Source organism: Anguilla anguilla, chromosome 17, assembly GCF_013347855.1.
Source record: "Anguilla anguilla isolate fAngAng1 chromosome 17, fAngAng1.pri, whole genome shotgun sequence".
In the NCBI taxonomy this organism is placed as follows: domain Eukaryota; kingdom Metazoa; phylum Chordata; class Actinopteri; order Anguilliformes; family Anguillidae; genus Anguilla; species Anguilla anguilla.
Window position 1 is genome coordinate 24268488 of NC_049217.1, and position 10313 is coordinate 24278800.

Here is a 10313-nt window from a genome sequence, read left to right on the forward strand (position 1 = left end):
AATACGCAGTGTTCTCCAATATTTCTATAGTTCAAGGGGTTCCTGAAACGTAGACAGACTTTCCTGGAACTACTTACTGAATTACACTGCAAAATACTGATGCAATAGTTAAAACTTACATGGCCTAGACAAACTTCAAAAACAAACCTGACAATAATTTCAGTACAAATGATCAATTGTTATAATGTTATAAGGAGGTCCATTTACATACTGAAGGGAACTGGGTGAGCATGATGATTCTGGGAAATTAACATTTATTAATCAATATATATTGACAAAGATTACACATGAAAACACAGCAGTGATGTTTTTCTTTTCTTTTCTTTTCTTTTTTTTGCAGTGACTTCAGCACTTAAAACACATTTAACCACAGGAACATAGAAAATTTAAAAATCTAAATCACTTTCTCAAGTCTTTAAGTACTATGCTATTATCTCCCATTATGCCCTGTTTCAAATGTTACAGCCAGTCTGACAGGGTACTTCATTAAATGATCATCGAATAACAATCAGTGCTCAGCTGTGCAAATGGAATGCCATTTAATTACTTTCAGTGCATACTCTAACTTGGAGGAATCGGCAGCAGTGAAATGCAAGCAACTGGAAGAAGTTGCTGGCCATGTTTGTAGTCTCAGCTGTGGTCATGGTCTGAGAGAAGGCTGCATGGACATGCCACATCTGGCCAGACATTAACGGTGTGGTCAGAGTGCTGTTGGCCAGTGTGCCACAGTAAGTGTGTCAGGACATATATACACGTAGGTTGCAATATCATAAAAGTGATTTATGGCTCAGTTTTGACAGAGCCATATAATTAATTCAGCACATACACTTTTTTTGGACTATTTAGTTCCTCAACCCCCCCCCTCCCCCCCTTACAGTACATCCAAATTGTGGAATTACATTGCCTGTTGTCCGGAATTATGCAAATGCACATAAGGAGAATGATGACATTGCTATGCAGCAGTGACTTCAGGAACAGCAGCAGGAACTTCAAGAGGTTTTTTTTCCCCACAATGCCTTGCCAGAGGCAACATAAGGTGTGATATGAGTAAAAATATGCTACCTCATAGAGAGGGATTTGATGACAGATGAATAAAAAACTAAAATGCATATATACTAACCCACTCAGAATATTTACATAAAACAGATTGTTAACGGTAAATTCATCCACATTTTTATTTGATGAATTCAAGATTGCTTCTGTTACTGTAATCTGCTACAGTGGACTGGATGGATATTTCAGACTATTAGTTGAACTGCAGTGGCTGCAAGTCGTTCTGATAAAAGCATCTGCTAAATGACAAAACCGCATGTTTGCATCTTGTCTTATTTGCAACATTATTTCTGCAGTTTGCGAGGTTTCACTGCAGGAACGAGTAGTTTGTATTATTGTGAAGTATTGTACACGTGGGAACAGTTTTTGTCAGAGTAATTTTAAAGAAAAAAGTAACTGATTATCTGTGTTAGAGCGGCATCATGTGGGCGAATATTGAAAGTGTATTTTTGCAGAACATGAGAAAGGTCGGTGCAACTCTAAATCATCAAAGATAATTGGTCGTTTTGAACTGTTTTTTTTATTTTTCAAAAATAATAAAAATATGTATATTTGTTTATTTGGTAAGGGTTCCATGTAATAATTTTTCTGTGATTTGCAAGGGACTCTTACGTGTAGATTACTGCGTTATCACTTCGTATATAGGCTATATTTTTAAATAAAGGTGCCTTTAGCCTACATTTAATGCAATGCAGAGCGGAACATGCGTAAAAATAGACCGTTTTCAGCAGCAGTGTGTGAGGGAACAATATCGTAAATTGCTTGTTATAATGCTTAAATTATTTTGAAGTAACTATACTACAAAAACCCAAAGTTTCCAAACAAGCTAATTTACTCAAATGAACTCAAATTACTGAATATTTTTTTCATTTGTGGGCGGTGTTTTATTTGTCCAAATTCTTAAGAAATAATTCAGAGAATGTTAATTGATTGTGCATGATCGATTACACCTGCCTTCAGTTGTAAACCCGGAAATCAATGATTGCCGAATACTGTTGTGTTTTTTTATACGATCTATGTCTAAAGTTCAGAAATAATATAGCTAATCCCAAGAGTCAAGGCTATACGTCGTTATGAACTGTGGACAGACAATGAAGATGACTGCTAAGACCCTTCGTATTTCAGCGCAGGCGTTACTGCTCTTCGGGAATCATAATGCAAAACAAGTCGCCCATTATGGGCGCCCGACACTGGGAAAAAGTCCCCCTGCCAGGCATTACTATAAAACTGCTAAACCTGCTCAGGACAGCTCGGTTTCGGTTCGGACGGTGGACCTTCGGAGCGACACTGTCACCAAGCCCGGGCCAGCAATGCGCCAAGCCATGGCCATAGCTGAAGTTGGCGACGATGTTTTCGGAGAGGACCCCACTGTTAAAGGTTAGAAATTTTTCAAGCTTTTAGGTTTAATTTCAGATGGCTGGATAGGTAAGCTTGTTAACCCCATGCTTACTTTATCTATCCAGGTAGCGCATCGGTGTATAAACACTTCAAGTTGAATTTCTACCATAATGTGTTTATTAACTCGTGGTTCTTAGCAAGTTAGCTATCGATTTTGCCTGTAGGGCGAATGAAAACGAAAGTATTCCTATCAAAAGTTTAGCACTTCATGACAGCTTCATGTCACCTGGTTATTTAGATGACATACATAGCCTATATGGAAATTAAACTGGTCCTTTTTTTTTTTGGTTAGGTGATCTAGCGAAATGATCTTACTGCGGATTGTCTCATTTAATAGCCTATTGCTTCTCTTGCCCGTCACAGAGTTCAGTAGAGGGCAGCTGCATGCAATGAAGAATCAGCGTCAGTTTGGAAAACTAAGATCTCATAGCACAATTTAAGCCTGGCATCACTTGTAGATCTCTGTCAGGATAGCCATGTTATCCCTCCCCTATGCCGATTGTGTAGGCAGTCGTGGAGTAAATAGGAAAACGGACATTAAACCCCTGTTCCACTTTCATGAAGTGTTATTTATCTTCCTCTGTGTTTCTGTAGACCTTCAGCAACGGGCAGCGGATATATGTGGCATGGAAGCGGCCCTTTTCGTGCCGTCGGGAACCATGAGCAATCTCATTGCCGGTAAAGTGGAGAAAGGACTCTTGATTTGCCATATTGACCCCCTATGACGAAGAATTCATGCCTGTGTGTGTTTGTGATCTCCCCAGTGATGGTGCACTGCAGAGAGAGAGGAGACGAGATGATCGTGGGGGATCTTTCTCACCTGCATGTGTATGAGCAGGGAGGCAGTGCACAGGTATAGTCACAGGTGTGTGTGTGTGTGTGTGTGTGTGTGTGAGAGAGAGAACAAAATCACTACCTAAAATTAAATGTTATCTGGCACTAAAAAGACACTGTAGCGAACTACCTGACCACAGTCACAGACAAAAAACAGAGAAAGACCCTGACGAAGTACAGACTCCGTGAGCACCAACTAGCCGTAGAGACTGGCAGGCACAGAAAATCACGGAATAAAAAAGAATGTGCCAACAAAAGTGAAACAGAGAAACGCTTCGTCATAGAATGTGCCAAATTTGCCAAAGATTCTACCCTAAAATGACCCAAAAATGTTCCCGATTCAATAACACACCTGATGAAGACGGACTACCCTTCTTATTAGGGAAAAAAAGATTGCTGCATACTAGCAGCACATTTTGTGTTCGCTTGCCGACCGTACTCTGAGGGACAATGCGTGACCACGTCATGCACACACAGCATACACACGTACTAGCAGACTCTCATTCACTCACGCACACGATACATAGACAGACAGACACACACACGCGCAGACACACTTAACATCACTTCCATATTCATTATATGGCTTGGCCTTTAAGAAAAAAAAAAAGGGAAGTAATTCATAATCTAGCAGTCATTTTGTAAGCAGTTGGAATTCAGACTTGGTAATGCCCAGTGTTCTTAATTCCTGTTTTGTTTTTTTCTTTGTGACAATGTGTCTGGAAAAAGCGGTATACAAAAAAAAAAAGTTATTGAGTTGCCCCACCCTTTAGCTGGCTGGCGTTCACTCCACCATGGTTACCAACCTACCCGACGGGACCTTCGACCTGGGCCAGCTGGAATCCAAAATTCGCCACGGATATCCCGATCCCCACTACCCCCGCTCGCGCCTGGTCTGCGTGGAGAATACCCACAACATCATGGGGGGCCGTGTGCTGCCCCTCTCTTTCCTCCAGGAGGTGAGGCCCCCGGTTTGCCCCCGCCCCCACCCCCACCCCCAGCTGCAGAGGGAACAGTGGAAGACCAGAAGATGCCCTTTGGGAAATCAGTTACACTGACTTTGGAATTCCTCCTTAAATAAGTATAGCTGTGGTGGCTTAATCATGAAAAGGGAAGAATATTATGCTACACTGTGGCCTCTGACTTTATCATGTAATATTATTTATTGATGATTTCTGTAGGTTATGTCCCTGATGACTTAGCACCCGCACTTTTGGTTGCCTGAAGCTGTATGCACTTTTGTAAGTTGCTTTGGAGAGGAGCATCTGAAATTCCTAAATAATATAATATTTTGTAATATCACTTTTTATGACGTGCAGTTATTGGCAGTTTAGGACTGTCATTCCGATTCTCGCGTGTGCCTGCGCGCATGCGTGTGAGCTTTTCTCCGTGCGCGTCCCTTAGCATGTGCCTGTCCTGGTGTTTCCCTTAGCTGCGGTCTGTAGCGGAGCGCCACGGCCTGGCGGTGCACATGGACGGGGCGAGGGTGATGAACGCTGCGAGGGCCCAGGGCGTCTCTCCGTCTGTCATCACGCAGCACTGCCACACTGTCAGTGTCTGTCTGTCCAAGGTACGGATCCTCATCGCACTACCGCACCTGCAAAGCAGGGAGTCTGCATGCTCATTGCATGGCGTTACCTTCACTTGGCACATGCTGTTGTCCGGAGTGAAGTACAGTGCTCGTGCACGTGCGCACATATGCAGTAATCTCACATGCACGTACGCAGTAATCTCACGTGCACACGTACGCAGAAATCTCACGTTCACATGTACGCAGTAATCTCACGTGCACGTGCACATGTACGCAGTAACCTCACGTGTACGTGCACACGTACACAGTAATCTCACGTGCACACGTACGCAGTAATCGCACGTGAACATGTACGCAGTAATCGCACGTGCACACGTACGCAGTAATCTCACGTGCACGTGCACACGTACGCAGTAATCTCACATGCATCCAGGGTCCTGGAGTCTTCCATTTAGTGTGATTTCATTGTGCACAGCAGATGGCGCTCTCTCATGGCGCATGTCCCAAAGCCTCTCCAAAGTGCATATTTTGGATATTTTTAACATTTTATGTACACAACAAGAACACATTTTCTTCACTAAAAATGACATAATATTGTGAACAGATAATAGTTGAGAATAAATTCTAACATGTTTTGAGTGTAAATATTTTACAAGAACTAACATTTTGTTGAATGTTCAACTATGTATGTTAGCTGGCAGGAATTATAACCGAAAACTAATATTAGTTTAGGTTGAATGCACTTTGCCATTGCTAACGTCACTGCTGCAAACGAAACCCACCTATTGCCAGAGAATTGATCCCTTAGAAGATTTGCAAAATAGAGAGGGACGGACTGTATCTGTGGCAGCGGCAGCAACCGATGGTAGCTTGCATCTGCGAGTGTGTTCACATTCTGAATGTGTTCATCAATGGGAAATTTTCTGATGTGAAATCGTAGATATCTCAAAAAAGCATCTGCGCTTTTACACAAAAAACACAAGCAGCTGTGTGAAGTTACTGGTCAAACTTGGTAAAAAAAAAAATGGACTGCATTTATATAGCGCTTTTATCCAAAGCGCTTTACAATTGATGCCTCTCATTCGCCAGAGCAGTTAGGGGTTAGGTGTCTTGCTCAAGGACACTTCGACACGCCCAGGGCGGGGTTTGAACCGGCAACCCTCCGACTGCCAGACAACCGGTCTTACCTCCTGAGCTATGTCGCCCACAGCATTTAAGCAAGACTGGTAGATCTTGCTTAAATGCTGTGGGAGGAGTAATGTACAGAATTTTGATGTGGAAGAAGAAGAAATAATGAGAACACTAAACTCGATTTTTCAGTGGACTTAAATGCCCCTCCAGTGAGGCTATAGGTTTGTCTAGCACCCCCTATTTGAGCAAATCTCCACTTTATAAACATGAAAATGAAGTCTCAAACCGAGATCTGCTTTTTCAAGCTCTTCAGATACTTCTATCACAGCTTAAGACCGCTTTCTCCGAGCTGTAGTTATAAATACATTGGACTGAAATAACAGGGTTTTGGTGGTTTCCTTTCGATCAGCACTCAGGTATGGGCCTGTAGTATGAGATGTCGGACTCTTTAGCCAGTCTCTGACTTAAATTGACCACGGCTGCTAAAATCCACCAAAAACCAGACTCCCGGGGCTGGAGTCTGACGTCTGTGGTCTAGGGAACGGGGCACTGCTATCTGTATGCTTCAGCTGAATGTTTGTTCATTTGTATTCTCTGCAAAGTGCTCTGTCTTTAAGTGCTTTCAAGCCTCTTGTCCAGAGCACCGGTGCAAACGAGAACTGATTTTCACCTGATCTTCCTGATTAAAGAGTGGCACACAGAGTAGGGATGGTGACCTCGCCCTGCAATGAACCGTAATAAATAAATTAATGTTTTACTGACAAAACATTTATTTGTTGGCGCTCAAAGAATGTCTAAAAAGTGCATCAACTAAAAGACTAGGAGCACCTGAAAACGTTTGATTATGTATTTTTGAAAAACACTTTGTGAAGATTAGTCAATAAGGGGACACCCTGTGCAACTTGAGATCAGGAATGGAATCGTTCTGCGTCAGATGGAAGCCCCATGTTCTAGCACCTCACCTGCATCTCTTACCGCGTAGACGGAGTCATAAACTACGGCCAGCAGCTTAAATGGCTCCTACGAGTGTGTGCTTGAATGGCCTGGGGGAAATGTGTGTGTAATTGTATTGACTAAAAGTGGTTAGGAACTGCCTAAAAAAAGGCAGTTCTTAACCAGGAGCCTGCAAGAAGTGTAGGGTGTGCAGGTTGTATCTATGGACTTTCACAGCGTGTCTGTGTGTTTGCGCTTGTGTTTGTGTTTGTGCGTGTGTTTGCGCTTGTGTTTGTGTTTGTGCGTGCATGTGTGCGTGTGTGTGTGTATGTGTGTGTGTGTATATGTGTGTGTGTGTGTGTGTGTGTGTGTATATATGTGTGCATGCATGCATGGTTGTGTGTGTGTCTGTGTGTGTGTGTGTGTGTGTATATATGTGTGCATGCATGCATGCTTGTGTGTGTGTGTATATGCTTGGCAGGGGCTGGGGGCACCTGTGGGCACCATGCTGGTCGGGCCGAAGGACTTCATTCAGAGGGCAGTGTGTGCCCGTAAAGCTCTGGGTGGCGGACTGCGGCAGGCGGGTATCCTGGCAGCAGCTGGCACCATAGCACTGACTGCCATGGTGGACAGACTAGAGGAGGACCACAGACATGCCAAGATCTTTGCCCAAGGTAGGTGTCCCCCCAAAAAAACTACCCCTTTATGGAGACACAATCATTATTAGTTTCTGCAAAGCCTTCCAAAATCAACTTGCTGTCAAGTTACATAATTTTTATTTTAAAAAATTTGAGACACTATAAGATACTTATAACCGTAACAGCTGGAGATTACCTGTGTATGAGATTATTTTTTTTCCTATAAACCTGGATAATTTTGCCAAATATTCAAAACTAGTTTTTTTCTTGAGTAAGTGGGATGCACTCTGTCACTGACTGACTGACTGACTGACTGAATGCCCCAATCAATACCCCAGACCGGTTTGATGTTGGACAGTGCAGTCATGGCTGACACGTGCTCTCTCTGTTCCCCTGCAAACCCCTGTCTCCTGACCCCTGCCACCCTGTAGCCCTGCTAGAGTGTGACCCCCCCCTCTACCAGGTGGACATGGCTGCCGTGGAGACCAACATCGTGCGCTTTTACTTGCGCGACCCCCTGCTGACCCCTGGCGAGTTCTGCGAGCGTTTGGCAGCCGTGGCGGAGGGCGAGGCCCGAGCGTTGGGTCAGGGCACGCGCGTGCTCTTGTTTCCCCACGTCGGGGGCTCCATCCGGGCCTGCTGGCACCTGGGGGTCACGGAGGAAGACACCCAGTCGGCCGTCTCGAAACTGCGCTTCGTAGCCCAGCAGTACGCGAAGGAGCGCCACAGGGCCCGCTGAAGCCTGGGACTCGCCGGGAAACTTCCCCCCAGAAACGGAGCCTTGGTTCCGGGTTCGGGTCCTTGAGAGTGAGGATGGTCTGTGGAAGTGACGATCTGACGTCTGTGGTCTAGGGAACGGGGAACTGCAATCTGTATGCTTCAGCTGAATGTTTGTTCATTTGTATTCTCTGCAAAGTGCTCTGTCTTTAAGTGCTTTCAAGCCTCTTGTCCAGAGCACCGGTGCAAGCCTGGGACTCGCCGGGAAACTTTCCCCCAGAAACGGAGCCTTGGTTCCGGGTTCGGGTCCTTGAGAGTGAGGATGGTCTGTGGAAGTGACGATTTCTCGTTCGTGAAATCTGTGGGTGATCTCAAATCCTTGGGTAAACGGTCAGGGGTTGCAGAACTGGCAAATTCCTGCGGGGTGATTGTGAATGATTATAAAATCATGAAACCGAACTTCATTGAACATTAGAAATTAAAAAATTTGTTTTGAATTCTGGTGTGGAGAAAAAATAGCATCGCACTTCACAGTGCAGTACAATCCAGGGGTTTATTTAATAATTAAAACATGGAATCTGGGATGACTTATTCATTGCAGGTGGTCCACATTTCATTATTTAAAAATAATTGTCTAATTATGGTAGGTAATTAAATGATACATTTCCCTGGGGCATTTGGATTGCTGTTGATGTGATATCCCAGTGGCAAATCACAGCTTTAACTAAGGATGGCAGCATCATTGCTGTCAACCGATGTTTTACTGTTGCAAGAAAAAGTTTGTGAACCCTTTGGAATTACCTGGATTTCTGCATTAATTACTCAATAAATGCGGTCTGATCTTCATTTAAGTCACAATGGTAGACAAACACATTTTGCTTTAACTAATAACAAAATCGATTGCACATTTCTCGTCTTGATTGAACACATTGTCTGAACATTCACAGTTCGTTGTTACCCTAGGGTTCTTTTTGACCTCCTTCAGCATTGCGCGCTGCGTTCTTGCCGTGATCTTTACAGGATGCCCGCTCCTCAGGAGGGTAGCAACGGTACACATTTCCTTCACTTGGAGACAACTTGTCTTATTGTAGATTGATGAAATGAACATCCAGGCCTTTAGAAATACTTTTGTAGCCTTTTCCAGCTCTATGTGTCTTTACAGTTCTTCTTCTAGGGTATTCTGAAAATTGTTTTGATCAGGGCATGGTTCACATGAACAGATGTTTCTTGAGAAGAGTAGACTGTCAGTAATAAAACTTTGTGTGCCTTTTTTTTATTGGGCAGGGCACGTCCAACCCACACATCCAATCTCATCTCATTGATTTGAACACCTGACTTTAATTAGCTTCTGGAAAAGTAATTAGCCTGGAGGTTCACAGACTTTTTTTCAACTTAGACTGAATATTTAAATGTTCCATTCAGTATTGACAAGTACAATTATTTGTGGGTTTGTTTACACAGATTGTGTTTGTCTATTATTGTGACTTAGATGAAGATCAGACCTCATTTAATGAGTACTTCATGCAGAAATTCAGGTAATTCCAAAGGGTTCACAAACTTTTTTTTTTGCAACCGTATATAGCACATGGGCTGAGATGAAATGGTTGAAAAACATTCTATGGTGTGTGGAAACGCTCACAATAGAAGTGCTATTACAACATACGCGCATCACTGTTGCCTCCCTATGATAAAAGATTAGCATGTCATATCATAATATAGCCGCAAGCAGCAATTCCCAGGGTCCAAGCACCTGATTCCCTGTCTTTGTATTCCTGCTGATGGGATGTAACATTCCATCAGCTTTGAGACTGATACAGCAGCGATTTTAATGAATTTCAATTCATTTTGAATTTCGATGGACTTCTGGTCTGGTTTATTGTCACATTTTTGTGCAGACTAAACCTAACTGAGTGCTATATTTTTTTTTTTAAATTGCCATTCAAATTTACCCTTTGTCAGGATGTCAAGTTTCATAAGACGTAGGCCAAAACTAAGAAAAAATGGAAAATTAGTAATATTCCAGTATGGATAGCAATTAAATGGTAAATGGACTGCATTTATATATAGCGCTTTTATCC

At 43.2% G+C, this 10313-nt stretch overlaps 1 protein-coding gene across 1 annotated transcript; it reads left to right on the forward strand.

The window, feature by feature from the left end:
• The first annotated feature begins 1996 nt into the window (after window positions 1–1996).
• Window positions 1997–9618, forward strand: tha1 (threonine aldolase 1). Its single transcript, XM_035399281.1, has 7 exons — window positions 1997–2430; window positions 3046–3129; window positions 3216–3304; window positions 4059–4244; window positions 4718–4855; window positions 7362–7554; window positions 7950–9618. Exons 1-7 carry the CDS (start codon window positions 2127–2129, stop codon window positions 8255–8257), a joined length of 1302 nt encoding a protein of 433 aa, XP_035255172.1. The 5' UTR covers window positions 1997–2126; the 3' UTR covers window positions 8258–9618.
• The last annotated feature ends 695 nt before the right edge of the window (window positions 9619–10313 follow it).

Excerpts from the sequence above, each read along its gene's own strand:
- tha1 (XM_035399281.1), top strand. The coding sequence starts at position 2,127 with ATGAACTGTGGACAGACAATGAAGATGACTGCTAAGACCCTTCGTATT. Across the intron at positions 2,431-3,045 it reads AGAGGACCCCACTGTTAAAG|ACCTTCAGCAACGGGCAGCG; the intron begins GTTAGAAATTTT and ends GTGTTTCTGTAG. Across the intron at positions 4,245-4,717 it reads CCCTCTCTTTCCTCCAGGAG|CTGCGGTCTGTAGCGGAGCG; the intron begins GTGAGGCCCCCG and ends TGTTTCCCTTAG.